Source organism: Grampus griseus (genome assembly GCF_964374135.1).
Source record: "Grampus griseus genome assembly, chromosome: X".
NCBI lineage: Eukaryota > Metazoa > Chordata > Mammalia > Artiodactyla > Delphinidae > Grampus > Grampus griseus.
In genome coordinates this window covers 42,719,624-42,745,780 of record NC_138999.1, presented here as the reverse complement: position 1 = coordinate 42,745,780, position 26,157 = coordinate 42,719,624, and the positions used below count along the sequence as shown (strand labels likewise).

General features: G+C 53.7%; 1 protein-coding gene across 1 annotated transcript; it reads left to right on the top strand.

Moving 5' to 3' along the window:
* Nucleotides 1–875: 875 nt before the first annotated feature.
* CACNA1F (calcium voltage-gated channel subunit alpha1 F) lies at nt 876–24,516 on the top strand (the record flags this gene model as incomplete). Its single annotated transcript, XM_082682045.1, has 48 exons — nt 876–900; nt 2,513–2,774; nt 3,137–3,242; nt 3,471–3,610; nt 3,840–3,982; nt 4,084–4,236; nt 4,875–5,071; nt 5,184–5,287; nt 5,896–6,086; nt 6,498–6,590; nt 6,703–6,796; nt 6,960–6,986; nt 7,145–7,305; nt 8,195–8,420; nt 9,411–9,618; nt 9,715–9,835; nt 9,951–10,032; nt 11,013–11,055; nt 11,249–11,327; nt 11,771–11,924; nt 12,118–12,247; nt 12,718–12,777; nt 12,925–13,031; nt 13,113–13,200; nt 13,601–13,708; nt 13,804–13,856; nt 14,841–14,987; nt 15,763–15,964; nt 16,061–16,219; nt 17,039–17,149; nt 17,378–17,461; nt 18,281–18,301; nt 18,515–18,643; nt 18,985–19,050; nt 19,307–19,398; nt 19,822–19,981; nt 20,208–20,335; nt 20,634–20,730; nt 20,917–21,019; nt 21,284–21,385; nt 21,565–21,695; nt 21,926–22,060; nt 22,327–22,496; nt 22,780–22,905; nt 22,998–23,125; nt 23,230–23,342; nt 23,743–23,940; nt 24,212–24,516. 48 exons carry the CDS (start codon nt 876–878, stop codon nt 24,440–24,442), a joined length of 5,988 nt encoding a protein of 1,995 aa, XP_082538171.1. The 3' UTR covers nt 24,443–24,516.
* Between the last annotated feature and the right edge of the window lie 1,641 nt (nt 24,517–26,157).

Below are 26,157 nucleotides of genomic sequence, written 5' to 3'. Positions count from 1 at the left end.
TTGGCTTTTCTAGGTCTTTTGTATATCAATATACATTTTAGAATCAGTTTGTCAAATTTCAAGGAAAAATCTCTTGAGATTTTTTTTTAAATTAATTTATTTATTTTTGGCTGTGTTGGGTCTTTGTTGCTGCGCGTGGTCTTTGTTGCGGCAAGCGGGGGCTACTCTTTGTTGCGGTGCGCAGGCTTCTCACTGCAGTGGCTTTTCTTGTTGCGGAACACGGGCTCTAGGCGCTGTGGCTAGAGCCACAGTAGCTGTGGCTCGCGGGCTCTAGAGCACAGGCTCAGTAGTTGTGGCACACGAGCTTAGTTGCTCCGCGGCATGTGGACTCTTCCCGGACCAGGGCTTGTGTCCCCCGCATTGGCGGGCGGATTCTTAACCACTGCACCACCAGGGAAGTCCCTTCTGAGATTTGTGTTTGGGACGGCATTGAATCTCTGGATCACTCTGGGAAAAATTGACATCTTCACAATATTGACTATTTCAATTAGTAAATTTAATGTATCTCTCCATTTATTTGGGTCCCCTTTAATCACTTGAAAATATTTGATAATTTTTTTCCATGGAGATCTTGCACATATGTTATGTTAGGTCTATTCCTACATACTTCGAATTTCAGATACTGTTGGGAAACAATTATCATTTTTCTTATTTTAGTTTCTGACTCTGGTGCTAGTATATATTTTGTAAAAATATTTTTTTAAAAATCAGTGCCTTTTCTGTTGCCAGACTCTGGCCCACAAGTGTCCCATCTTCACCCCTCCTCACCTTCCCATCCGACCCTGTTATGGCCCCGCCCTGTGACCTTAATCCCTCCAAAGCTGGGGGAAGAGAGGGGGGCTGTGTGCAGATGGCTCTTCAACCTGGAAAGGAGGATGGCGGCATCTGAAGGCGGGAAAGGTGAGAGCAGGCTTCCACCCCTGCAGACCCTTGGAGCAAGCCTGGGCTCTGCTCCATCCTCAGCCCCTCTGACCCACCCACTGCCCACGAGGACCCCACCCCTGGAGAGCCTTTAGGGGACCAGAATCACATCATCCTGTTCCCATCCCAGCCAGCCCCAAACACAGCCTTAGATCCCAACTGAAACCCAACCGAATCCTGGCCCTGATCCCTATCCTAGCGCCCACCCCAACTTCAACTCCAGTGCCAGCCCCAAGCTTAATCCTAACACAAACTTTACCAACCAGAGGGCAAACCCCCGTTAGAATCCAAACCCCAACATGAATACAGACCTTACCATGAGCTCTAAAGTTACCGAAACTCAACCCCAACCCCTGGATATAAGCACTGTTAGTGAGTGGGTCTCTGACTTTCCAGAAAGAGTGCAGACCCATTTTCTTGTGTGTGTGGTACGCGGGCCTCTCACCGCTGTGGCCTCTCCCGTTGCGGAGCACAGGCTCCGGACGCACAGGCCCAGCGGCCATGGCTCACGGGCGCAGCTGCTCCGTGGCATGTGGGATCTTCCTGGACCGGGGCACAAACCCGTGTCCCCTGCATCGGCAGGCGGACTCTCAACCACTGTGCCACCAGGGAAGCCCCAGACCCATTTTTAAGTACCAGAGAGAGAGAGAGAGAGAGAGAGAGAGAGAGAGAGAAAGAGAATACACACTTGATGGTGGTAGTAAGTTGTGAAGGCTTAGAGTCAGAGACTGCCTGGATTTGGCTCCCAATTCAGCTACTTCATCAAATCACTTAACCTCTCTTTTTGCATCAATTTCTCCGCCTGCAAAATGGGGATAATACTATGTGCCAGACACTCTTCTGAATGCTGAACTCATTTAATCCTCACAGCGACCCTATATTGTAGGTACTCTTACTGTCATCTCATTATACAGATAAGGAAATTGAGGCTCAGAGAGGTTACATAATTTGCTCAAGGCCACACACAGCTACCAAGTGGTAGAGTCAGGATTTAAACACAGATAGCTTGTTTCCTCCAAAGCTGGGTGTCTTAACCAGGCCAACCCACTGCCCCTTGGAGACTGAAACAAGGCCATGGGACTTGGGAATGGCTTTAGCTGAAAACCCCAGTGCAAAACTCAGATCCCACCCAAACTCAAGTTAAACCCTAACCTTGATCCTAATTCAAATTCCAACTCATTCAAATATCCAGTCCTAACCCTAAATCATATCTCAAGAACACTTTACTCCCACCGGTATTTAAACCCAACCCAAACTCTACTACTCAAATTTAATCCTAAACTTGCTTCCAGCTATAAACTTAATGCTACCCCATGCCAATTCAAGCTCTACCCCCCAAATCTAACACCAAACCCTACTTCAATTAGAAACATAATCTCACCCTCACTCCCCTATAAACTCTCACTCTATCGTCAATCAATCAACTCCAATTCCAACTCTTATCCCCCAATCTTTAACTCGGGTACCCTCAACTTTCCCTAATTTTACATGCTCTTCTCTCCTTCCCTCAGACAGAGGGATAGGATCATGTAGGAGGCAGCCATGATTGCCCCAATACCCTGTCCCCCCCCCACTCGGTCTCTCCACACAGACACCACCCCAGAGCCCAGTCCAGCCAACGGGACAGGCCCTGGGCCCGAATGGGGGCTGTGCCCTGGGCCCCCAGCATCAGGTGGTGAAATCGGCGGGGCATCCAGCCTGGGGACCCCTAAGCGAAGGACTCAGCACAGTAAGCACAAGACAGTGGCAGTGGCCAGTGCCCAGCGCTCACCCCGGGCACTCTTCTGCCTCACCCTGGCAAACCCCTTGCGGCGGTCCTGCATCAGCATCGTGGAATGGAAGCATCCTGGAAGGCCAAGGGCAGGGCTCAGGGGTGAAGGTCACCAGGGTACCAAGAGTCAAGGATTAAGCCAGGGCTGGAATGGAAGAGGGCTGAGGTCACCAGGGATCAAGGATTAAGAACTGGATTCAAGGGGGAGTTGAGAAAGGTGAAGGTCACCAGGGGGATCAAGAGTCAAAGACTAAATCTCAACAAGAGTTGAGGATGGCTAAGGTTTCCAGGGGGGTCAGAGTCAAGGCCTTGGTCAGGGCAGGGGCTGGGAATGTCAGAGCTGGTCACCTTAGGGTCAAGGGTCAGCATTGGGTGGGGAGGGCCCCAAGGGAATGTGGGGCTCTGAGACCACTCTGCCTGGGTCCTTAACTGTGTCCACCTGAGGCCCTTCGACATCCTCATCCTGCTGACCATCTTTGCCAACTGCGTGGCCCTTGGGGTCTACATCCCCTTCCCAGAGGATGACTCCAACACTGCCAACCACAACCTGGTGAGGCTAGCCCCGCCCCACCCCGCCTCCAGCTAGATACAGCCCCAGTAGAGCCACACCTCAAGCCTTCCAGCCAGGCCCCGCCCCTCTCTGACCCAGATGACCCTCTCCTGCCCAGCCCCACTCTCGGTCCCCGCTACGCTCCTCTTCCCCTACCCCCTGTCAAACAAACCCCACTCCCAAATAACTTCCCGATCTCCCGCCCCCTACCCCCGGCTCCGCCCCCAGGAGCAGGTGGAGTATGTATTCTTGGTGATTTTCACTGTGGAGACCGTGCTCAAGATCGTGGCCTACGGGCTGGTGCTCCACCCCAGCGCCTACATCCGCAATGGCTGGAACCTGCTCGACTTCATCATCGTCGTGGTCGGGTGCGCCTCTGCAAGGGATACCCCCAACCCTAGCTCAACTTCCCACCGCAGGCCCGCTAAATTCGGGGCTCGGGGAAGCGACTGCTTCAGACTGCCTCCATTCGGCAGCCAGAATCAGGAATATGCATTTCCACTTACAGGGACTTGTACTTTTCCGAGGAGAAGGGAGGGGGGAAGGGGGGGTCCGAACGCCTGACCCCCGCCTCCTTGTCCTGTGCTCCCCCATCAGGCTGTTCAGCGTGCTGCTCGAGCAGGGGCCCGGACGCCCGGGGGACGCCCCGCATACCGGAGGGAAGCCGGGGGGCTTCGATGTGAAGGCGTTGCGGGCGTTTCGGGTGCTGAGGCCACTGAGGCTGGTGTCCGGGGTCCCGAGTGAGTGGCTCGTCCCCCGGGCTTGGAGGTAGCGGAGGGGAGAGCGGGAGGGGAGCTGAGCTGACCCCGCCCCTACGTTGCCCACCCCTCGCTCCCCACAGGCCTGCACATAGTGCTCAATTCCATCATGAAGGCGCTGGTGCCGCTGCTGCATATCGCACTTCTTGTGCTCTTTGTCATCATCATTTACGCCATCATCGGACTCGAGCTGTTCCTCGGACGCATGCACAAAACCTGCTACTTCCTGGGATCTGGTCAGCAAGCCCACCCCACCCCACCCCCGGGACAGGATACGCCCCCTCCATTGGCTCCTAAGCCCCACCCTGTTCTCAAGGGGACACACGCAAACTCACAACACTTCGCCCCCAAGTTCAGGCTCCGCCCCCAGATAAACAAGTCTTACCCCGCCCCTCCCATATTCAAGACTCCGCCCTCAATTCCAGACTACAACCGCCCCCCTAGCTAATTGCTCCGCCCTATCACAAGTTTCCACTCACAGGTTAAGGCCCTATCCCACACTGAAGACTCCATTCTCCAGAACTGGTCCCAAATAGTCAGGCCTTTTTCATCCACACCCAAACCCCTCTTGGCCCCACCCTTCTTTCAAGAGAGCCTCCCATATTCACAAGACTACTCCTAGGCTCACGCCTCACTGTTACTCACAAGATTCTGCCCCAAGGTTTACAGTCCCACTCCTCAGATCCCTGTGGTTGGGCTTCACAGCTTCCCAGGGGTTCAGAATTCTGACCCAACACAGTCAGAGGCTAAGGGTTGTCTTTGATTTAGAAAAATCTAGAACCCTGAGGCGAGCTTCCCAGGTAGGCGGGCGTCCAAGGTGGCAACGACTGTGGGTGGGCGTGCTTCGGGTTCCAGAGCTCCAGTCTTCCCACAGACGTAGAGGCGGAGGAGGACCCATCGCCCTGTGCGTCATCGGGATCGGGGCGTGCTTGTACGCTGAACCAGACCGAGTGCCGTGGACGCTGGGCAGGTCCCAACGGAGGCATCACCAACTTCGACAATTTCTTCTTCGCCATGCTGACAGTCTTCCAGTGCATCACCATGGAAGGCTGGACTGACGTGCTCTACTGGGTGAGGTGGACGGCGGGCACACAGTGCAGAAGCTGCACCTGCCTTTCCTCACCGAGCTCGGGCGGGAGTGTCCGCCTACCCTGAGGGATGCATGCCCCTTCTCTCTCCCTAGATGCAGGATGCCATGGGGTATGAGCTGCCCTGGGTGTATTTCGTGAGTCTTGTCATCTTTGGATCCTTCTTCGTCCTCAACCTTGTACTTGGTGTCCTGAGTGGGTGAGGAACCTAGACACCTACCCGGGCCTTCCTTCCTGCCCCTCAGCCCCTGTCCCTTTACTTTGTTCCTGGCAAACTGCTAGGCATCCTTCAAAACCCATTTAAAATACCCCTTCATTCATTCAATCAACATTGAGCATCTACTGTGTGTGAGGCACTGTTTCAGGAATGGAACACGAGACAAAAATCTCTGCCTTCCTGGATATTACATTCTGGTGGGGAGAGACAGACAATAGCAACATACACAATAAATGTGTGTGTGTACATACATACACACACATATGTGTAGTGTCTTATATGGAATATGTGCTATGGAAAGAAAGGAAGAGTTAAGATAGGAATGCCGAGATCTTGTAATTACAAATAAGGACAATCAGGACAGGCCTCCTTGAGATGGTGTTATCTGAGTAAAAGTGTGAAAGAGATTGAGCCATGTGGGTATCTGAGGAAAGAGTGTTCCAAGCAAAGGGAACAGCCAGTGCAAAGGCTCCAAAGCTAAAATGTGCTCAGCATATTCAAAGAACAGCAAGGGGGTCAGCGTGACTGGGAGGTGACGGCAAGGGGGCCAGGGTTGTTCCCCCACCTAACCCTCTATTCTCCTCCCTCAGAGAGTTCTCCAAGGAGAGGGAGAAGGCAAAAGCGCGAGGGGACTTCCAGAAGCTTCGAGAGAAGCAGCAGCTGGAGGAGGACCTGCGGGGCTACCTGGACTGGATCACACAGGCGGAGGAGCTGGACATGGAGGACCCCTCAGCTGATGGCAACTTTGGTTCTGTGGCTCAAGAGGGCCAGGCCAGCCACCGTAGGCAATCCCAACCTGGCCCATTCCCTGCTCCACGCATCCTCAGATGTGGGCTGCCCTCCTGAGATCCAGCCCCAGCCCGCAGCAACTCTAGGCCCCTGGGTCTTCCCTGGAGGTCCAGTGGTTAAGACTCCGTGCTTCCACTGCAGGGAGCACGGGTTCGATCCCTGGTCGGGGAACTAAGATCCCACATGCCATGCTGCGCGGCCAAAACAAAAACAAAAACAAAAAAAAACTCTAGGCCCAGCCTCCGGTTAGGACACAGAAGCCAGACTCAGATACCCTTCCCAGACTGCACCCAGAACAAAGACTCCAAATAACACACACACACACACACACACACACACACGCACACGCGGCCCTAACCCCACCCCAGGCCGTGCTCCATCACTGTCCTCCATGTCCCCACAGGGCCGCAACTGGCAGAGCTGACCAATAGGAGACGAGGACGTCTGCACTGGTTCAGTCACTCCACCCACTCCACACACTCCACCAGCAGCCACGGTGGGGGTCCAGCAAGGTTGACAAGGGGGAGGAATGGGTAGGCAGAGGAGAAAGCCAAAGGCAGAACCCTGGGATCTTCATGTGCCGACCTCTTCTTCCACCCTGCGCACAGCCAGCCTCCCAGCCAGTGACACCGGTTCGATGGCAGAGACCCCAGGCGATGAGGAAGAGGAAGAGGGGGCTCTGGCCAGCTGTACACGCTGCCTGTGAGGGCCCCCAGCCCTTGACCCCTGACCCAGCCAGAACCCAGAACAGACCCTGACCCCAATCCTTACTTTAGCCTCCAACCTTGACCTCAGCCCCTGACCCTCGCTGCTGACTGCCGCTCAGCCCCTGACGATGCCTGCCTCCCATCCCCCTCTTTTCCAGAAACAAGATAATGAGAACCAGTGTCTGGTGAGTTGGAAAAGTTGTGTGACTGCTGGACCCCATGACTTTGTGAGCCCCACCTCCAAGCCCTCCAAGCCCCTCATGACCGCCGGGCTCCCCCACCTGAGCCCCCCACAACAGGCTTAGGTAGGTGATCTCAGCCGGTGGGTTCCCCATCCCCACAGCCGCTGCCTCCGCCGAGCCAACCGGGGCCTTCGGGCGCGCTGCCGGCGGGCTGTGAAGTCCAATGCCTGCTACTGGGCCGTGCTGCTGCTCGTCTTCCTCAACACGCTGACCATCGCCTCGGAGCACCACGGGCAACCCATCTGGCTCACCCAGATCCAGGGTGCACCCCCCAGCCTGCCAGCCCTCTCCCCCAGCCCCCAATTCCTTCCACCCCAGAAGCTCCAATCCAGGATCTCTCGGGTGCCCCACACCCCCAGATACTGCCCTCCTACCCAAGTAAATGCAGAAACTTTAGCCTGTTCCATCCTACCTTGTAGCTTACACTTGTATAGCACTTGCTGTGTGTGTCAAGCTCTGTTCTCAGCACTTTACCTGTACTCACTCAATTTCTCTTCACTGCAACTTTAGGTGAATTAAGTACTAAGGTGCAGTAAGTGACTAATCCCAGGACTCAGCTAGTGAGTGACAAACCCAGGCAGCCTGGCTCCAAAGTCCAGACTCTTAACACCACACTGTCTGGACAAGTTAAGCCCTCTGTGCCTCAATTTCCCCATCTACAAAATGGGAATAGTATTAGTATCCACTTCAGGGGGTGGCAGGGAGGATTAAATGAGTTAAAGTGAAAAATGCTTAGAACATTGCCTGGCCCACATAAAGCTAACACTTTACAAGTGTTAGCTCTTACTATTATTCACCTTAATCTCAGCCCCCAACCTGAATACTGAGTACACTTCTAATCCCAACCCTCAAACCAGCCCCAGTCCCAACTAAACACCAGATTCTAACTCTACCGTTGAATTGGAGTTTTTCTGTATTCATAGAGACTGACCGAAGCCCACACCCCAGCTCTGCCCCTCGCCCCAGCTCCAAGCCCCTCAAAACCTTGCCCACTGTGACCTACAAACTCACCTGATCCCTAGTCCTAACCACACCACCGGCCTGTGCCTGGACGGATACCAACTACCCCAGATTGCCCCATGGCCCCTACCTCCCCACATTTCACCACAAAAAACTGACTAACCCAGTCACCCCTGCCCCTCTCCCCACAGAGTATGCCAACAAAGTGTTACTCTGTCTGTTCACGGTGGAGATGCTTCTCAAGTTGTATGGTCTGGGGCCCTCTGTCTACGTCTCCTCCTTCTTCAACCGCTTTGACTGCTTCGTGGTCTGTGGGGGCATCCTGGAGACCACCCTGGTGGAGGTGGGCGCCATGCAGCCCCTGGGCATCTCGGTGCTCCGCTGTGTGCGTCTCCTCAGGATATTTAAGGTCACCAGGTGTGTGTGTGTGTGTGTGTGTGTGTGTGTGGGTGTGTGTGTGTGTGTGTGTGTGTCGGGGGAGAGGACGGGGGCCCCAAACACAGCCCCAACAGCCACCACCCCAGCTCCAATGATGACTATATCCTCATCACCATTCATTTATCAAATATCCATTGAGTGCCTACTGCATACAAGGTGCCCTTCCAGGCCCTAGGGAAACACCAGGAATCAAAGCAGACACAAGTTCCTGCCTTCCTGGAGATTAAAGTCCGCTGGGGAGGGTGTCTACTCCATTTCCATCCCCTTCCTCAGCCTCAACTTCAGCTAGAACATTATTCCCAACCCCATCTCCAAACTCAACTCCATACTCATCCCCGACCCAAACCCCATCCCCCACCCCCAACCATAACACCATCTCTAACCCCAACCACCAACCACTCATCATCCACAAGCTCATTTACAGCCCCATAACCCAAGCCCAAGCCCAAGCCCAAGCCCACCTCCAGCCTCATTCCTAGCTCCCAGCCTCATTCCCATCACTAGCCACAACCCCCACATCCCAAACTCATAACCATCAGCCTATCTCCAAACGCAAACCCATCCCCAGTCCCAGCCCCAATCTCATCCGCATCCATCCTCTCCTCTATCCCAACCCTCAGCCACAGACTTATCCCCGACTCAGTCATCTACAGCTCCAAATATTCCCCAACCCCATCCCCAGCTACAATCCCTAACCCCAGGCCCAACCTGAAACCCAGTTTTAGCTTCACCAACTTCCATATACCCTCCATACTAACCTCATCTCCCCTAATGCCAACACCAACCCCGAATACAACCCTCCCCTTACTTCTTATTCTCACCTCACCCCAACTCCAAAATCACTTCCAACAATGACACAAAAGCTCATCTTAACCCAGTCCGCTCCAGTGCATCCCAAGCTGGAGCCCTGCCCCGGCTCCTGACTCACCACTGGACATGTCAACCCTTCCCCCTCCATCTCTGCTGCAGGCACTGGGCATCTCTGAGCAATTTAGTGGCGTCCCTGCTCAATTCAATGAAATCCATTGCATCCTTGCTGCTTCTCCTCTTCCTCTTTATCATCATCTTCTCCCTGCTTGGCATGCAGCTGTTTGGGGGCAAGTTCAACTTTGACCAGACACACACCAAGCGAAGCACCTTTGACACCTTCCCCCAGGCCCTCCTCACTGTTTTTCAGGTGAGACCTGGAGATTATGGGATGGGTGGGCAAGGCGGGGGGACCCAAGGTTGGGGAAAGGGTCCCAAGAGTTTCACGGTGACCTCCCACCCCCAGATCCTGACAGGTGAGGACTGGAATGTGGTCATGTATGATGGTATCATGGCCTATGGCGGCCCCTTCTTCCCAGGGATGCTGGTATGCATGTACTTCATCATCCTCTTCATCTGCGGCAACTGTATCCTCAGAGTCTTGGGAGGCTGGATCGTGGCAGGGCTGGGGAAGGATAATGGGGACATGGGCACTCCATAGGCAGGCTGCTTCTCCATCCTTGTAGCCTGAGCTCACCCCAGACATCCTGTTGAACGTGTTTCTTGCCATTGCTGTGGACAACCTGGCCAGTGGAGATGCAGGCACTGACAAGGGCAAGGGCAGGTGAGGTCTGGCTCTGCCTCCAAGACAGCCTCTCCCTAGGATCCCTGACTGGGACCCTCCCACACACATCCCACACCACCAGAGATGCCTTGGTCACTCTGGCAATCCCCATCTGCAGATCCAACCTTCCAGTCCTCATTCACTGAACATGCATTTATTGAGCACCTACTTTTTGCCAGGCCCTGTTCTAGATGCTAAAGAGACAGCAGGGGTCAAAGAAGACAGAGTCCTTGCTTTCATGGAGCTGACATTCTAGTTGGGGAAGGCAAGCAAAACAAACAAATTAATATATAATAATATAATTTACTTAAATATATGTTAATAATATGTAATGTAGAAAAAGAAAGCAGAGTAAGAGAATAGAGAGAAATGAAGATTGCTATTTTGGTTAGGGTAATCAAGGAAGGCCTCTATGAGAAGGTGACAGCTAAAGAGAGGCCTGAATGAAGTGGGGGAGTGAGAGCCATGCAAATATCTGGGGAAAGAGCGTTCAAGGCAAGGGGACAGCAAGTGCAAAGGTCTTGAGATGATAATATTCTTAGCACATTCAAAAAACACCATGGAGGGAATTCCCTGGCAGTCTAGTGGTTAGGACTCGGCTATTTCACTGCTTTCACCCGGGGCCCCGGGTTCGATACCTGGTCTGGGAACAAGGAGAGTGGTAGGAGGTGAGCTCAAATGGGGGGAATAGAAAAGCCAGATGAAGGGCATTCTGGGCCATGGTGAGAACTTTGGGTTTTGCTCTGAGTGGTGGGAAGCCATGGGAGGGGTGTGAGCAGAGGAGGAGGAATGTATCAGATGTAGAATTTAACAGCATCCCTCCTGCTGCTGTGAGAATAGACTAAGGGGATGAGGGAGGAAGCAGGGAGGTTGTATGGGACCTGAGAAAGGTCTGTTCTGATTGCAATGACCCCCTCCCTTGGCCTTGCCTATCTGCTTCGATCCTTAACAGTCACCTCCTCCCCAATTTCCTCGCACAGGGAGAAGAACACTGAGGAAACTCCACAGGAGAATGGAGCACTGGTGAGTTAGAGGCCTGGGCACTGTCTACACCTCCCACTACCACCAATATCTGTCTATGCGTGTGTGTCTTTATCCCGCATCCTCTGCCTATTCATTCCTTCTTTATTGTGTCCCTCCCATGCCTCCCCTGTGTCTATCCCCCCATCATCGATGCCTACCCCATCATCAATGACCCCCATCTTCCTGTCCCCAGGTGCCTGGTGGGGAGAATGAGGAAGAGGAAGGTGCAAAAAATGAAGGAGCAGGCAAGTGGGAAAGACCAGGTGGAAGAGGTATGGGACCTTGGGGCAGCACCCAGGTGGAGCTCGTGACCCCTGAGACCCTCCTCTCTGGAAAGCAGCCTTCTCCAACATCATCTTAAAAATAATGGGCTTGGTGTGTGGCCAGGAACATTTGAGACGCTGAGATTAGAGAAGAGAAACAGACGTTTTGTTTTACTGCAGAACTTCTCAGAGCCTTTATTATAAATAGTATGTATATGACTGAAGATGGTAATGTGCGTTCAACACACATTTACTGAGCCCCTCCTGTGTCCCATGCACTGTTCTAAGTGCTGAGGACACAACAGTGAACAAAACAGTCTGAAATCCCTTCTCTGAGGAGCTGACACTGTAGCAGGGAGATGAGAATTGACCACATGACAAGCACTGTTCTAGGTGCTTTACATACATTTTCTCAACTAATTCTCTCTCCTTTGATCTTCTTCTGCTGCCAGGCATGGAGGAAGAGGAGGAGGAGGAGGAGGAGGAAGAGGAGGAGGAGGAAGGGGGTGCAGGGCATGTGGAACTCCTGCAGGAAGTTGTACCCAAGGAGAAGGTGGTACCCATCCCTGAGGGCAGCGCCTTCTTCTGCCTCAGCCAAACCAACCCGTGAGTGCTGCGAGTGTACAGGGAGTTGGGGCAGGAGGGGCTGGGGCAGGGGGAGGACCAGGGAGCAGCCAAGGCTCGGGGGGGGGGGGGCGTGCACGGCCTTATGCAACAGGGCCCATGCTGTGTCTCTCGGGCTCCCCCAATCAACTCTGCGGTCCTGTGTTCTGACCATGGACCATTCCCCACTCCCCAGGCTGAGGAAGGCCTGCCACACCCTCATCCACCATCACGTCTTCACCAATCTTATCCTGGTGTTCATCATCCTCAGCAGTGTGTCCCTGGCAGCTGAGGACCCCATCCGAGCCCACTCCTTCCGCAACCACGTGAGCCTTGGGCTGGGGACTCAGGGGACACTCCCAAGGGTGTCCTACTGGGCACAAGCTGGGGCCAGGGTGGAGGCAAGGAGAAGACCCCTAGCTGGGCAGAGAGAGAGGAGCAATAATGGCAGCTGCAGCAGTGCCAGCCTTTATTATGAGTGCAACACACTTGGGGAAGCACCAGGGAGGTGATCAGTGTTTGGCAGAGGAGGGAGCTGTGCTCAGAGGTTGAGCAGACCAAGGGCGCCCATGTAGCTGAGTAGAGGCAGAGGAACCCAAATCTGAACCCTTGTCTTTCTGGTGGCCAAGGCTTTTGCCTTGTAGAAAAGTCCTTGATGATGATGATGATGGGAGAGAGAGAGAGAGGGAGGGGAGGAGAGAGGGAGGGAGGGACAGCAAAACTTACTGAGAGATACACACAGCTAGGATCCCCCTCAGCCATGACTCGGTGGCTCCCCCTCTTTCTTGCCCCGCAGATTCTGGGGTACTTCGATTATGCCTTCACCTCCATTTTCACTGTGGAGATTCTACTAAAGGTGACTAATGGACCCCCATCATACCCCCAGTTACCCCAACCTACTCCCCATCCATCTCTGCAGCCCATCTCTCCTGCTTCCATCCCCAACTCCCCTCTCTTCCCCGGATCTGGGGTCTAACTATCCTGATGGCCCCCTACTCCCCAGATGACAGTGTTTGGGGCTTTCCTGCACCGTGGCTCCTTCTGCCGTAGCTGGTTCAATCTGTTGGATCTGCTGGTGGTCAGCGTGTCCCTCATCTCCTTTGGCATCCAGTGAGTGACACCTGCCTACCCCATTCCTCCAAGAGCCAAGGCCAGGCCTGGGCCATGGCCTGAGGACTGCCCCTTCCTCAGCTCCAGTGCCATCTCGGTGGTGAAGATTCTTCGAGTACTCCGAGTACTACGGCCCCTCCGAGCCATCAACAGGGCCAAAGGACTCAAGGTAATCCCATCCCACCCAAATCCATGGGACCCAGACCCTGCCCCGCCCCTGGGGTCAGGATCACTGATCCGACTGACCATTTGCAGTGATGCATGACCACATAGCCTGGCCACAATGTGTAACCACACGGCCCTGACCACTGGCCATGTGGTCTCATCCATGTTCCTTACAAGTGACCATCCATTCCTTACCAAAGGCCACGTTTCTGTGATCCAAGTTCCTGACATGTGGCCACATACCCCTGTCTGGCAAACACATTTCCCGTTGGTACCCACACATCCTTCACCCAAGACCACATGTTCCTGACCCAAGTCCCTGAGCTCCATCCATGCCCAGAGTCCTTGCCCTGTGGCCACCGTGGCCTGCGGTGTCCATGAGCCATATCTGTGGGTGTCTGCAGCACGTGGTGCAGTGTGTGTTCGTGGCCATCCGGACCATCGGGAATATCATGATTGTGACCACGCTCCTGCAATTCATGTTCGCCTGCATTGGCGTGCAGCTCTTCAAGGTGGGAGGAAACACTGGAGGGAGGCCCAGGCATGAATCAAGGCACGGGGCCGGGGGATGAAGGGTGAATCTGCTTGACAAATATCCTCTCTGCAGGGGAAATTCTACAGTTGCACTGATGAGGCCAAACACACACCCCAAGAATGCAAGTGAGTGCCTGAAACCCTGCCCTCCATGGAGCCCAGGACCCTCCTAAAGTCCAAAGAGGCCCCTAGATCTCACCCAGGCCTCTAAAACCCCTAGATCTTCCTCCAAAGAACTGCAGAGACCCCCCAGATTTTATCAAGGCCCCCAAGACCCCAGAATTCCTCAAGACCCAAAGATACATCCCGAGAATTCTCCCAAGAATGGCAAAAGCCCTCAGACATCACCAGTCCTTAAGAGGCCCCCCCAATAACCGCCCAAAACCCCTCTCCACATTCCCCAGAATTACCTACATTCCACTCCAGAATCCCAACCATCCCCAAACACCCGACCCCCACCACCAAGTCCCCAGCTTCCATCTTGAGACTCCTACAGAGGGTAATAGTTCGCTGAAATGGTTCGCTGAACCATTCTTGGTTCAAATTCGTCTCATGAGACTTGGTTACATTCCTTAACCTTGATGAGTCCCATTTTCCTCAACTGAAAAATGGGGATAAAAAGAGTGTGGATTTCACAAGGTTGTTGTGAGGAGCAAATGAGTTACTACAAAGAGAGTGTACTACAATGTAAAGTTAGTACATGTAAAGCCTAGCACAGTGCCTGGCATATACTTAGTGCTGATAAATGTTGGCTGTTATTTGTATTGCTTTTTCCTGGATGGCAATGATGGTGATAATAATGTTGCTGACAGCTAACGTATACGGCCCCAACAATATGCCAGACACTGTTCTCATTGATTAACAAAATTAATCCTTGTAACAAGCCAGGAAATACGTTCTGTCATTATCCTTATGTCATAAATGGGGAAAACTGAAGCACAGAGGTTAAATGCCCAAGGTCACCCAGCCAGTAAATGGAAGGGCAGGATTGGAACCCAGGCTATCCAGCTCCACCACTATGCCCTGCTGCCTCCGTACTGGAGACACCAGTCCCCATTCCACAGCTCCCTACCCCTCCTCACCCACCCAGCATGTCTGCAACATCCACAGGGGCTCCTTCCTGGTCTACCCCGATGGAGATGTGTCAAGGCCCCTGGTCCGGGAGCGGCTCTGGGTCAACAGTGATTTCAACTTTGACAATGTCCTTTCAGCCATGATGGCCCTGTTCACTGTCTCCACCTTCGAAGGCTGGCCTGCGTGAGGGGCAGGGCCCCAGGGATGGGCAGGGGACTGGGCAAGAGTCTTTAGGGGATTGGCTTTGGATATCCTGGGGATGGGTGGAAGGGTAACTTGGGATGTGAAGAAGGTCTCTGGAGAGTGGATAGGGTTTTCTGGGGACTGGTGGGTGTATCAGATGACTAGGTGGGGATCTCCCAGAAGTTGGCCGGGGGTGCTTAGGGGACCTGGGTGAGGGGGCCTCCAAGAATTGGGTTAGAGAGGTCTCTGAGGCACTAGGTGGAAGTCTAGAGAGGACTGCGTGGGATTTAGTGGGGGTACCAGGTATAGGTCTGGGGGGACTGGGTGGAGGTCTTGGAGGAGATGGAGCTGGAGATTCAGGGGTTTCCAGATAGCTGCACAAGTCTTTGGGAGTACTAGGTGGGGGGGCGAGGGAGCAAGGAATTCAAGTTGATAGGACAGGGGACTTAGAGATCTTTGGGGGCTTGTTGGGGAGTTCTGGGGATCTGCATGGGGATCCTCAGATGGCTGGAGGAGAACTGGGAGTCTGTGGGAACTTAAGGGATTTGGGGGTCTTGGAGGGCCTGCATGGGGATTCTCAGGAAGGTTGGATGGGGATCTCTAGATCTCTGGAGGGCTGGGCTTTGGGAGTCTTTGAGGGCCAGGTGTGTAGGTCTCAGATATTTAGGTCAGGGGATTTGGGGATCTTTGGGGATATTCTGGGGTGCCTAAGGTGTCTGGGGACAGGTCTGAGGTGTCTGGGATATCCCTTTACTTGCCTCCACTGGCTCCCCAGGCTGCTATATAAGGCCATCGATGCAAACGCAGAGAACAAGGGCCCCATCTATAATTACCACGTGGAGATCTCAGTGTTCTTCATTGTCTACATCATCATCATTGCATTCTTCATGATGAACATCTTTGTGGGCTTCGTCATCATCACCTTCCGTGCCCAGGGCGAGCAGGAGTACCAAGACTGTGAGCTGGACAAGAACCAGGTGACCTCCGACCCCTGATCCACCAACCCCCCACCCCCACCCCAGTTCCTTGCCTCGGGACCCCACTGCTCACTCATGCCTTGCACCTATATGCAGCGCCAGTGTGTGGAGTATGCCCTCAAGGCCCAGCCACTCCGCCGCTATATCCCCAAGAACCCGAATCAGTATCGGGTGTGGGCCACTGTGAACTCTGCTGCCTTCGAGTATCTCATGTTCCTGCTCATCCTGCTCAACACGGTTGCTCTAGCCATGCAGGTCTGAGCTCCCCACCCTGATCCCGCCAGACACCTGACCCTATTCTGTCTGCACAAATCCTTGAGAACTGTCAGGAATGCTTTAGGCTGCAAGTAACAAAATCCCCAACTGACAGAGACTTAAGCTTTAAAGATATGTGCCACATATATTCAAATCAAAGGCCGATAATCATAAGTTGTATCCTGATTTCAGAGATGTGAGAATGTGGGAAAAATGGCAGATGGCAAATGTAAGTTGTCATTGACTGTGAAATGCACCCCAATTTCAGAGATTCTAAACTGTGAAAAGATGTGTATCCTTGGAGTCAATGAATTATGATAGTTACCTCACATAGCAAGCAGTGCAGAGGTAGGCTGTTTGCTCATTGCTCATCAGGGACCCAGGCTCTGTCTTTCTGCTCCACTATTCTTAGTAAGTTGGCATTCATTCTCATGATTGTTGCTTCATGGTCACAAGTTGGCTGCCACAGTTCCAGATATCAAAACCACACTCAGAGAAGGAAAAAGGAAGGAAGCTTGCACCAAGGGACTCTCCTCACTCGACCCTTTTATTGGAAATCAAAAATATTTTTCACAGAAGCTACCCAAGCAGCAGCAAGCTTATGTTTCTGTCAGAACTAGCTGCAAGGAAAGCTAGGAAATCAAGGGCTGGGCTTTCCAATATCCATAATGGGAGGCGGACAGTGTGAGAGGTTTGGCCAACCCATAGTGCTACCACATCCCCAGACTTACCTCAGTCCAAGACAGAGAATATTTGGTTGGGGTGGGGGGGGGAATCTCTGCCTCAGGCTATGTCCCCACATCTGATTTTCTCCCCCAGCACTATGAGCAGACTGCTCCCTTCAACTATGTTATGGACATCCTCAACATGGTTTTCACTGGCCTCTTCACTGTTGAGATGGTGCTCAAAATCATCGCCTTCAAACCCAAGGTACCCCCAAGGCCTAGACCCATTCCTTAGGGTGGAACTCACTGCATAGCTCTCAGGGGGGCAGCAACCAGGGAGTCATGAGACTAGGGAGGAAGAGGGATCTAGATGCAGCCTTATCATGTGATCCAGCCTACACCCTGCCTCCCCAATGCCCCCAACCACTACTAGCCCCATACCCTAGCTTGCTAGCTCTGAGAAGACAGGGCACTGCTTTCCTCCTGTCTACAGCATTACTTTACCGATGCCTGGAACACGTTTGATGCTCTTATTGTGGTGGGCAGCGTAGTGGACATTGCCGTCACTGAAGTCAACGTGAGGACTGGCTCTCCACTAACCCACTCACCCCCTGCCAACCTTCCCTCACCTCAACCCCAGGGCTTTCTTTCACATGGGGAGGTGGTTCCCACTCACATCCACCCCACTCCTGGAGACTCAGAGCTCCTCCCTCTAGCTCTATCTCTTGAGTCCCTATTGGGTTCAGCCAAAGCCCCCTTCTACCAGCTCCCGCTCATTCATTTGCAAGCTATCCTCTGGCTCCAGCATCTCCTAAAATGACTCTCCTGTTATTTCTATTATTTTCTTCATTGCCTCATTGCCCCCTCCATTGGTCCCATCATCTCCACCAACTCCTGCTTTGACTCCATCATCTCCTCTGATTCCTTCATTGGCTCCATTTCCTCCACCGATACCATCGTCTCTGACACTGGGTCTTTCACGGTTCTGTCATCACCACTGACTGCACGGTTGGCTCCATCATCTCTTTCACTGGGTACTACATGGTCCTCCATTGACAATGCTGCTGGGTCCATATCTCCATCACTGGCTTCTCCATTGGATCCTCCATCGGTTCTCTCATCTCCATGAAACCACCGGCTTCATCATTTCCTCCATTGGCTCCAATATCTCTCCTCCACCATCTCCTGTGCCCTCTCCTCTACCTTTCACCCTCATTACCAACTTTTCATTCAACCATCCTGATCCATTACCACGTAACCTTCCTTATCATCCCTTGGATAATAACTCTACCATCCATTATCCCCCGTATCTCCTCCATCATTTCTCTCCTGTTCATTGGCCCTGTGATCTCATCATCTCCTCCATCACCTCTGTTTTGGCAATATCTCCGCGCAGAATGGTGGCCATCTTGGCGAGGTAGCCCCCCACCCCACCTCACAACAGGGACTCTCTGCCTCTCTCTTCACCAACCCTCCTTTCCTTTCTTCCCAAAAGTCCTTAGAAATGCTCCCTGACCACCCTGGGGCCTGGGTTCTGAGGGATTTGGAGGCTGGGAGGGCCAAAGCATGAGACAGGGAGGTGGCTGGGGCAAATGTGGACTGAGCATACCCACCACACGCCCAACCCCAGAGCTCTGAGGACAGTTCCCGCATTTCGATCACTTTCTTTCGCCTCTTCCGAGTCATGCGGCTGGTCAAGCTTCTCAGTAAGGGTGAAGGGATTCGCACATTACTCTGGACATTCATCAAGTCCTTCCAGGTAACTCCCCCACTCCTTTGTTCACCCCTCATCCCCACTTCACACCCTCAGCTTGTCCTTTTACTGCCCCCAGAACTACACCTTCCAGCATGCCATACCCATGTGCAGCTTACCATTTCCAGTTTTCTCTCTTTTGTGGGCTCTCAATTCCCAACACGTCTTGGCCTCACTGACCTTACTCTATTGTATTTAATACTGTGTCCGTATTTGGGAGACCCTGGCAGTCATGGGCACTTTGGGGATGGACCACATCTCTCAGCAGGCCCCGGCTTGAGTGCATTCTGGGGCTTAACAGTTCTCTGCCTGGACCTGAGTATCTATCCTCCTCTCCACCCCCATAGGCCTTGCCCTATGTGGCTCTTCTCATCGCAATGATATTCTTCATTTACGCAGTCATTGGGATGCAGGCAAGTGAGAACCCTGGGGAGCATCCCTCAGGCACTCCTCTGTTGAGGGGGGTTAGATAGGAATGAGCCCAAAGTGGGGGTAGAAAGACAGACAAGCTGCACCACCCTGAGTCAGTCCATACACCTGTGAAATGGGATCAGCAGTGCCTGCTTGTCAGGGTTATAAGGATCCTTTGGGTATTAGGTGTTGTGAAATGGATGGGAACCTGTAGGGGCACGGAGTCACCCCTCTGACACAGCCCCTGTATGCCCACAGATTTTCGGCAAGGTGGCTCTTCAGGATGGCACACAGATCAACCGAAACAACAACTTCCAGACCTTTCCACAGGCTGTGCTGCTTTTGTTCAGGTGACACACACACCCTCTCCCCTGCTGCTTTGATCTCCAGCATGCTTTTGGGTACCCACACATCCTCTCTGGGCCCCAGACTGCCTGAGCTATGGAAGTAACAGGGCAGCATGGGGCTCCATATTGCCTGAGACCTTTCCTGGCTGTGTTCTAAAGAATCTTTTAGAATATTCTAGCCTCAGCCATCCTTTTTCTGGCTGCAAGACGTGTACCTTTCATAGGCCTCAGCACCCCCTCTGTAAAATGCAAACATGATCGTCATCAACATGGCCACACCAGCTTTTAAAATATTGAAATGCTGTTTTTACCAGATGTAGCCCCTGGTAAGAAATAGGTCATATCCTCACCCCTCTGGCCCCCACAGCGGCCCTTGTCATGACTTCATAGCCTCCCCCCAAGATGGCACCACTGTGTGACCCGCAGGTGTGCTACTGGTGAGGCATGGCAGGAGATAATGCTTGCCAGCCTTCCTGGGAGCCGGTGTGACCCTGAGTCTGACTTCGGCCCTGGTGAGGAGTTTAGCTGTGGTAGTAATTTTGCCATAGCCTATTTTATCAGCTTCTTCATGCTCTGTGCATTCCTGGTAAGGACCAATCCCCACAACCACCACTACTGCCCCGGGGGCTGGTCCTGATGGGGATGAGGTGGGGAGCCCAGATCTTCAGAGAGGGTGAAAGGGCTGGCCTGACGACAAGATTAACCCGGGGACTCATGACCCAGTGACCATAGAAGCTTACCTCCACCTCCCACCAAACCCCCCATACTCTTCTCTGCCCTTCACCTAACCTCTCCTACTCACTGGCCCACAGATCATAAATCTCTTTGTGGCTGTGATCATGGACAACTTTGATTATCTAACCAGAGATTGGTCCATCCTGGGCCCCCATCACCTCGATGAATTCAAGAGGATCTGGTCTGAATATGACCCTGGGGCCAAGTATGCCCTCTGACCCCATACCTGGGATACCAGAGGACAGTGCACTGCCTCACAGTCCTCCAACTCTGGAACCTCTGACCTATGCCTCCCATTACCCAGGCAGTAGATGCCCCAAGGTTCCCACTGCCCCTGTCCTCTGCCTTTTCCCCTCCCCCACTGACTGCCCTCCAGTTCTTCCCTGGCAGACTATGGGGTGTTGGTGGGGCGAGGGAGTGATGAGCTGGTAGGGCCTTGAGTAAGGACCAGAGGGGGTGTCTCCAACCCAGTAGTGCCTCTCTTCTACCCCCACCTTCCCCAGAGGCCGCATCAAGCACCTGGATGTGGTTGCCCTGCTGAGACGCATCCAGCCACCCCTGGGATTCGGGAAGCTGTGCCCACACCGAGTGGCCTGCAAGGTCTGTGCACCTGCCCACCACTGCCTCTGAGAGGACTGTCACCACACAGCAGGGGTGGGCAGGGACCCTGCCTTGGGTGGGGAGGGGGTGTTTGGTGGCATCCTCAAAGGTTTCTGCCCTTGGGCATCACATGCCTGCATCCCTGGCATTTGCCCAAAATGGGTTCCATGTCCCTGGTGTGCACAGAGACTTGTGGCGATGAACATGCCTCTCAACTCAGATGGGACAGTGACATTCAATGCCACACTCTTTGCCCTCGTTCGGACATCCCTGAAGATTAAGACAGAAGGTGTGTGGGGAGGAGGGGGAGGGGCAGGAATGGGAGGGTCCCTGGGGAAGGTGCAAGGAGCAAACTAATTGAGAGATGGGCCCCACTCTTAGCTCTGAACCTCAAAATAGGTGACTTTGCCTTCTCCAGGCTTGTTTTCCCACCTGTCCAACGGGGGCGGTGTTTGGCTGCGGTAGAAGTTTGTGACGCGCCCTCCAACAGTGAAGGAGTGGCTGTGAAAGCCTCTTCCTATTGGCTCATGCCCCACATCCTCTCCCCATGCAGGGAACCTGGAGCAAGCCAATCAGGAGCTGCGGATTGTCATCAAAAAGATCTGGAAGCGGATGAAGCAGAAGCTGCTAGATGAGGTCATCCCCCCAGCTGACGGTGAGCTAGCTCCACCCCAATTCCTTAAGCCTGCCTCTGAATGTCAACGATTGCTCACCACCACCAAACCATCACTGGCTGGAGAGGGAGGGGTGCAGGGGGAGAGTCCAAGCTTTGATGTGGGGGTGTGGGGAGCAGAGGACTCCTGTGTGACCTTGCCTCCTCTCCCTTGCTTCCAGAGGAAGAAGTTACCGTGGGCAAATTCTACGCCACATTTCTGATCCAGGACTATTTCCGCAAATTCCGGCGGAGGAAAGAAAAGGGGCTACTAGGGGCCGAGGCCCCCCCAAGCACCTCCTCTGCCCTTCAGGTCTTGGGAGCAGGGCCTGAGCTGGGGGGGGGGTATGTGGGAGCTCTGTGGCTGAGGCTGACTGCCTTCTTGATCTCATGGAACCCATGTCACAGATGAGGAAACTGACCCAGGACCCACAGAAGGTCAGGGGTGACTGTGGGGCTCCTTCCCCCACCCCACACTCCTGCTCAGGGACAGGGAAGTTTAGACCCTGAGCTACCCACTTCCCAGTTTTCCCACCCCCACAGGCTGGTCTGAGGAGCCTGCAAGACTTGGGTCCTGAGATGCGGCAGGCCCTCACCTGTGACACAGATGAGGAGGAGGAGGAAGAGGGGCAGGAGGGAGAGGAGGAGGAAGATGAGAAGGAACAGGAAACGTACAAAGTAAGGACAATAAGCTTTCACTCCCCCAGGAACTCTTGATTGTAAAATACTCCCTCAACCCCCCGAGTGATTTCCATACTGCGTCTGGGAGGAAGTCCCCCAGAGAAGACCCCCTGCAATAGACAAATGTTTTTTTGGTACCTACCACCCACTGTTGGAGGGCAAGAGCCAGATTTGGCCCCTGGGGAGCTCACTGGAGACACACTATTTGACCAAGTGACTTAGTTATAACCTGGATGCAATGCTCAATCCTGTGATTTCCACAGGCCCCAGTGGGCTCCCAGCCCCCATCTCGCCGGAGCTCTGTGATTTCTGTGTCTCTGCCTGCCTGGGACAAACCACCAGATTCACTTTCCCTTGGGCCCAGTGACGACGATGGGGGTGCTCCCAACTCCAGACAGTCCAGTGTGCCCCAGGCTGGGTCCCACGCCCACAGGTATGGCCAAAGGTCTGCAGGAAGATTGTGAGGGAAGGCAGGGACTAGCCACTTTATGGGGGTACTTCAGGGGGCAGAGGGTTTTTCCAGTGAGACAAACATCTATTAAAAGAAAGCCCATGTCTCCTTTAAAGCGATGACAGGTTAATTTTATGTTATGTGAATTTTCCCAGTTAAAAATGTCTAGTGTTTCTGTAGAAGGTAGGACATGAAATGAGAAGGGACCGGGCCCAGGGCCACACTGGGGGTATCTGGTCTGCCTAACTTGCCTCACTTTCCCCAGGAGAAGCTCTGGGGTTCTCATTTTCACCATTCCGGAAGAAGGAAGTTCTCAGTCCAAGGCAACCAAAGGGCAAGAGAAGCAGGATGAACAAGAGGAAGTCCCCAGCCAGCACTCTGGCCACGACACGTAGGATGAGCCCATGAGCCACATGCGAGAGGGACGGCACCCCATCGCGCATGCCCAGGCTTGAGCTCACCCCAGCCCTCCCTCCCAAACAGGCTCTCCTACCTAGATGAGCAGGCAGGGACTCCCCCACGCCCCATCCTTTTGCCACCTCACAGACCCCAGAGATACGTGGATGGCCACCAAGCACCACGCCGCCGTCTGCTGCCCCCAACACCTGCAGGTGAGAGTGGACATGGGTCCTGGGGGGCCCCATGGGCCATAAGGGCAGAGGACTGGGGAGGCACTGACATTCCTCTTTGCCCCTGGTACCCCCCACACCCCCAGGCCGGAAGCCTTCCTTCACCATCCAGTGTCTGCGGCGCCAGGGCAGTTGTGAAGATTTACCCATCCCAGGCACCTATCATCGTGGGCGCAACTCAGGGCCCAGCAGGGCACAGGTGAGGTGGGGGAGGGGGGCTGAGGCCCGGAGGGGTGGGGGGCAGCCTAGGCTGAATTTGTCAAACACACTACATATCGGGCCCTTCTGAAGAAGGGGGCACACGTGAATTCACACAGTCCTCACTGTGCCTGTGAGGTGGGTACTGTTACTAGCCCCAGTGTACAGATGAGGAAACTGAGGCCCAGAGAGGCTTACTCAAGATCTCACAGTTAGTAAGTGGCAAAGCTGAGATTTAAACCCAGGCCTTCTATGCTCTGAAATAAACCCAAGGCTGATGTATACCCATTCAATTTGACTCCAGTTGTGTTTGGGGGGTAAGAGGTAGGCACAGGAGTGATTCCTAGATCCTCATGCCCTACCCATCAACCACTATGCTCCTGATGTTTATTCTGGTCCAGGGTTCCTGGGCAACCCCTCCTCAGCGGGGCCGGCTCCTATACGCCCCACTGTTGTTGGTGGAGGAGGGTGCAGCAGGGGACGGATACCTCGGCAAATCCAGCAGTCCACTGCGCACCTTCACCTGTCTGCACGTGCCTGGAACCCACTCAGACCCCACCTATGGCAAAAGGGGCAGTGCTGACAGCCTGGTGGAGGCTGTGAGTCCAGAAGGGGAGGGGGCCGGAGGGATGGGAGAGAAGGGGAGAAGGTGGGAGCTTGGGAAGGAGGGTCCCCAGTCTCTGTGTTGTGTATGTAGCTATCCCTTTGCTCTGTGACTTCTGCTCAGCAAGATGTGTGCCCCACTGTCCCCCACTGACTTCCCTGCGTGCCCTCACGGGTTCATCACTCTTCCACACCAACCCCTCTGTGCACACTGCTCCGACTCCATGCTGTGCCCTCTGTCAACACTGATCCCATCTGTGCCCCCAGGTGCTCATCTCCGAGGGCCTGGGCCTGTTTGCCCGAGACCCGCGCTTCGTGGCCCTGGCCAAGCGGGAGATTGCAGATGCATGTCGCCTGACACTGGACGAGATGGACAGTGCCGCCAGTGACCTGCTGGCACAGGGGACCAGCTCACTTTATAGTGACGAGGAGTCCATCCTCTCCCGCTTTGATGAGGAGGACCTGGGAGACGAGATGGCCTGCGTCCATGCCCTCTGAATTCCCATCCCTCCCCCACTGCTCAATAAACCTCCTGCCCTCCCTTCCTCAGAAGGAGACCGGCATGGACCACACCCCTGGATTTTGGTGTCTTTGCACTGGAGGCCTGGGGCTGCCCAGCGGTCCTCATCTATCCATCCCCTGTTTCAGCCCTGAGCCACTGCCCACACGCGGGTATTTCCAGAAACCAGGACAGCCGGGCCTGATTATTCAGCGTCAGGGAAGGAAGGAGGAGGAGGGGAGGCGGAAGAGGCAGCAGCCAAAAAAAGCTGGAGACAGAGTGGAGGTGGTGGGGGAAGGGAGGTTTCTGGACAGATGGAGGAAAGTGGAGAGAGTGAGGATGTGTGAGGGCTCGGATGAGGGGTGGGGGAAAGTCAGAGATTCCACAAGGGGTCAGGCAGATCAGACTGGGGCAGGACAGATGGATCGAAAGGAAAGGATAAGGAAACCTCCAGGAGAGTCCTGCCAGTAGAAAGGCCTGGAGGTTAGAACTGTGATGTATCTTAGGCAGAGGGGTCCTCTGACAGCACGAGGAAGGGAGGCTAAATTGCGCTCACCCCACCTACCCCCTTCTGCTTGTGAAAAAAGAAATCTAGGACTTCCCTGATGGTCCAGTGGTTAAGATTCCATGCATCCACTGCGGGGGGCACCGTTCCATCCCTGGTCGGGGGAACTAAGATCCCGCATGCCTCCAGGTGTGGCCAGAAAAAATAAATAAATAAAGAGAAAAAGGAAATTTAAATTCATTCGTATAAACATGGGTGACAGCAAAGGGCGAGGCTCCTAGCCTGGGGCAACCCACTCAGGGCTTACCTGGCTCTCCTGAGACTAGCTAATAGTACCCCACTCCCAGATCCCAGAGCTCCTCTCTGTTTCTTGCCCTACTTTTAGTCATTGCCCAACCTTTGGCGTCTCATTCATTCAGTGAAGGTTTATCGGGCATTTATTTTGTGCCAGGCACTGTTCTGGGTTTCCCTCAGCACAAACTGAGCTGGCTTAGACATGTGACGGCGGTTGTCCAAAGTGGTAGTCATCCTCACTCCAAAGGAATCGGAGGTGGTGTTAGAAGTGACACCGGATGCGGCCACCCCTGGGGACGGTCTGACCTAGGGTCTCCTCCCAGCTCTCAGAGCAGGGGTTTCTCATTTGTCTAATTTGTGTCAATGGAACCAGGACTGAAATTTGAGGGAAGCCAAAATTGGAGGCTAGAACTCAGAATATAGAATTGCACTAGGTCTGGAAACAAAGGCTTGGAGTGGCTGGGCCGGTTTATTGTGGGAAAGTAAGTCATGGGCAGGGTAAAGAGAGTGAAGGGCGATTGCTGAGGGAGGAGGTGCGATAAGCCACCTGAGGGCAGATGATGCAGACCCTTGAATGCCAGGCCCCAACCCCTGGGATTTTTCCTGAAAGCAGTGGGGAGCCATGGGAGGGATTTGAGCAGGGGAGTGACATAGTTAACTTTGCATTTTAAATAGATGCTCTGACGGGTGTGCTGAAAACAGATGGGAGGAGGAAGAGACTGGAGACGCTAAATTTGGCAGGAACGATGGTCGCCTTAGCCAGGGGAGGTGGCAGAGGAGATGGTGAGAAGTGAGTAGATTCCAGAGATGTGTGGAAGGTAAAACGAACCATTTATTGGGCCCTGAGCTAAGTGCATTACAGTGACTATCTTGTTTAATCAGTGCAACAATCCTCTAAGTATCATTTTAAATTAT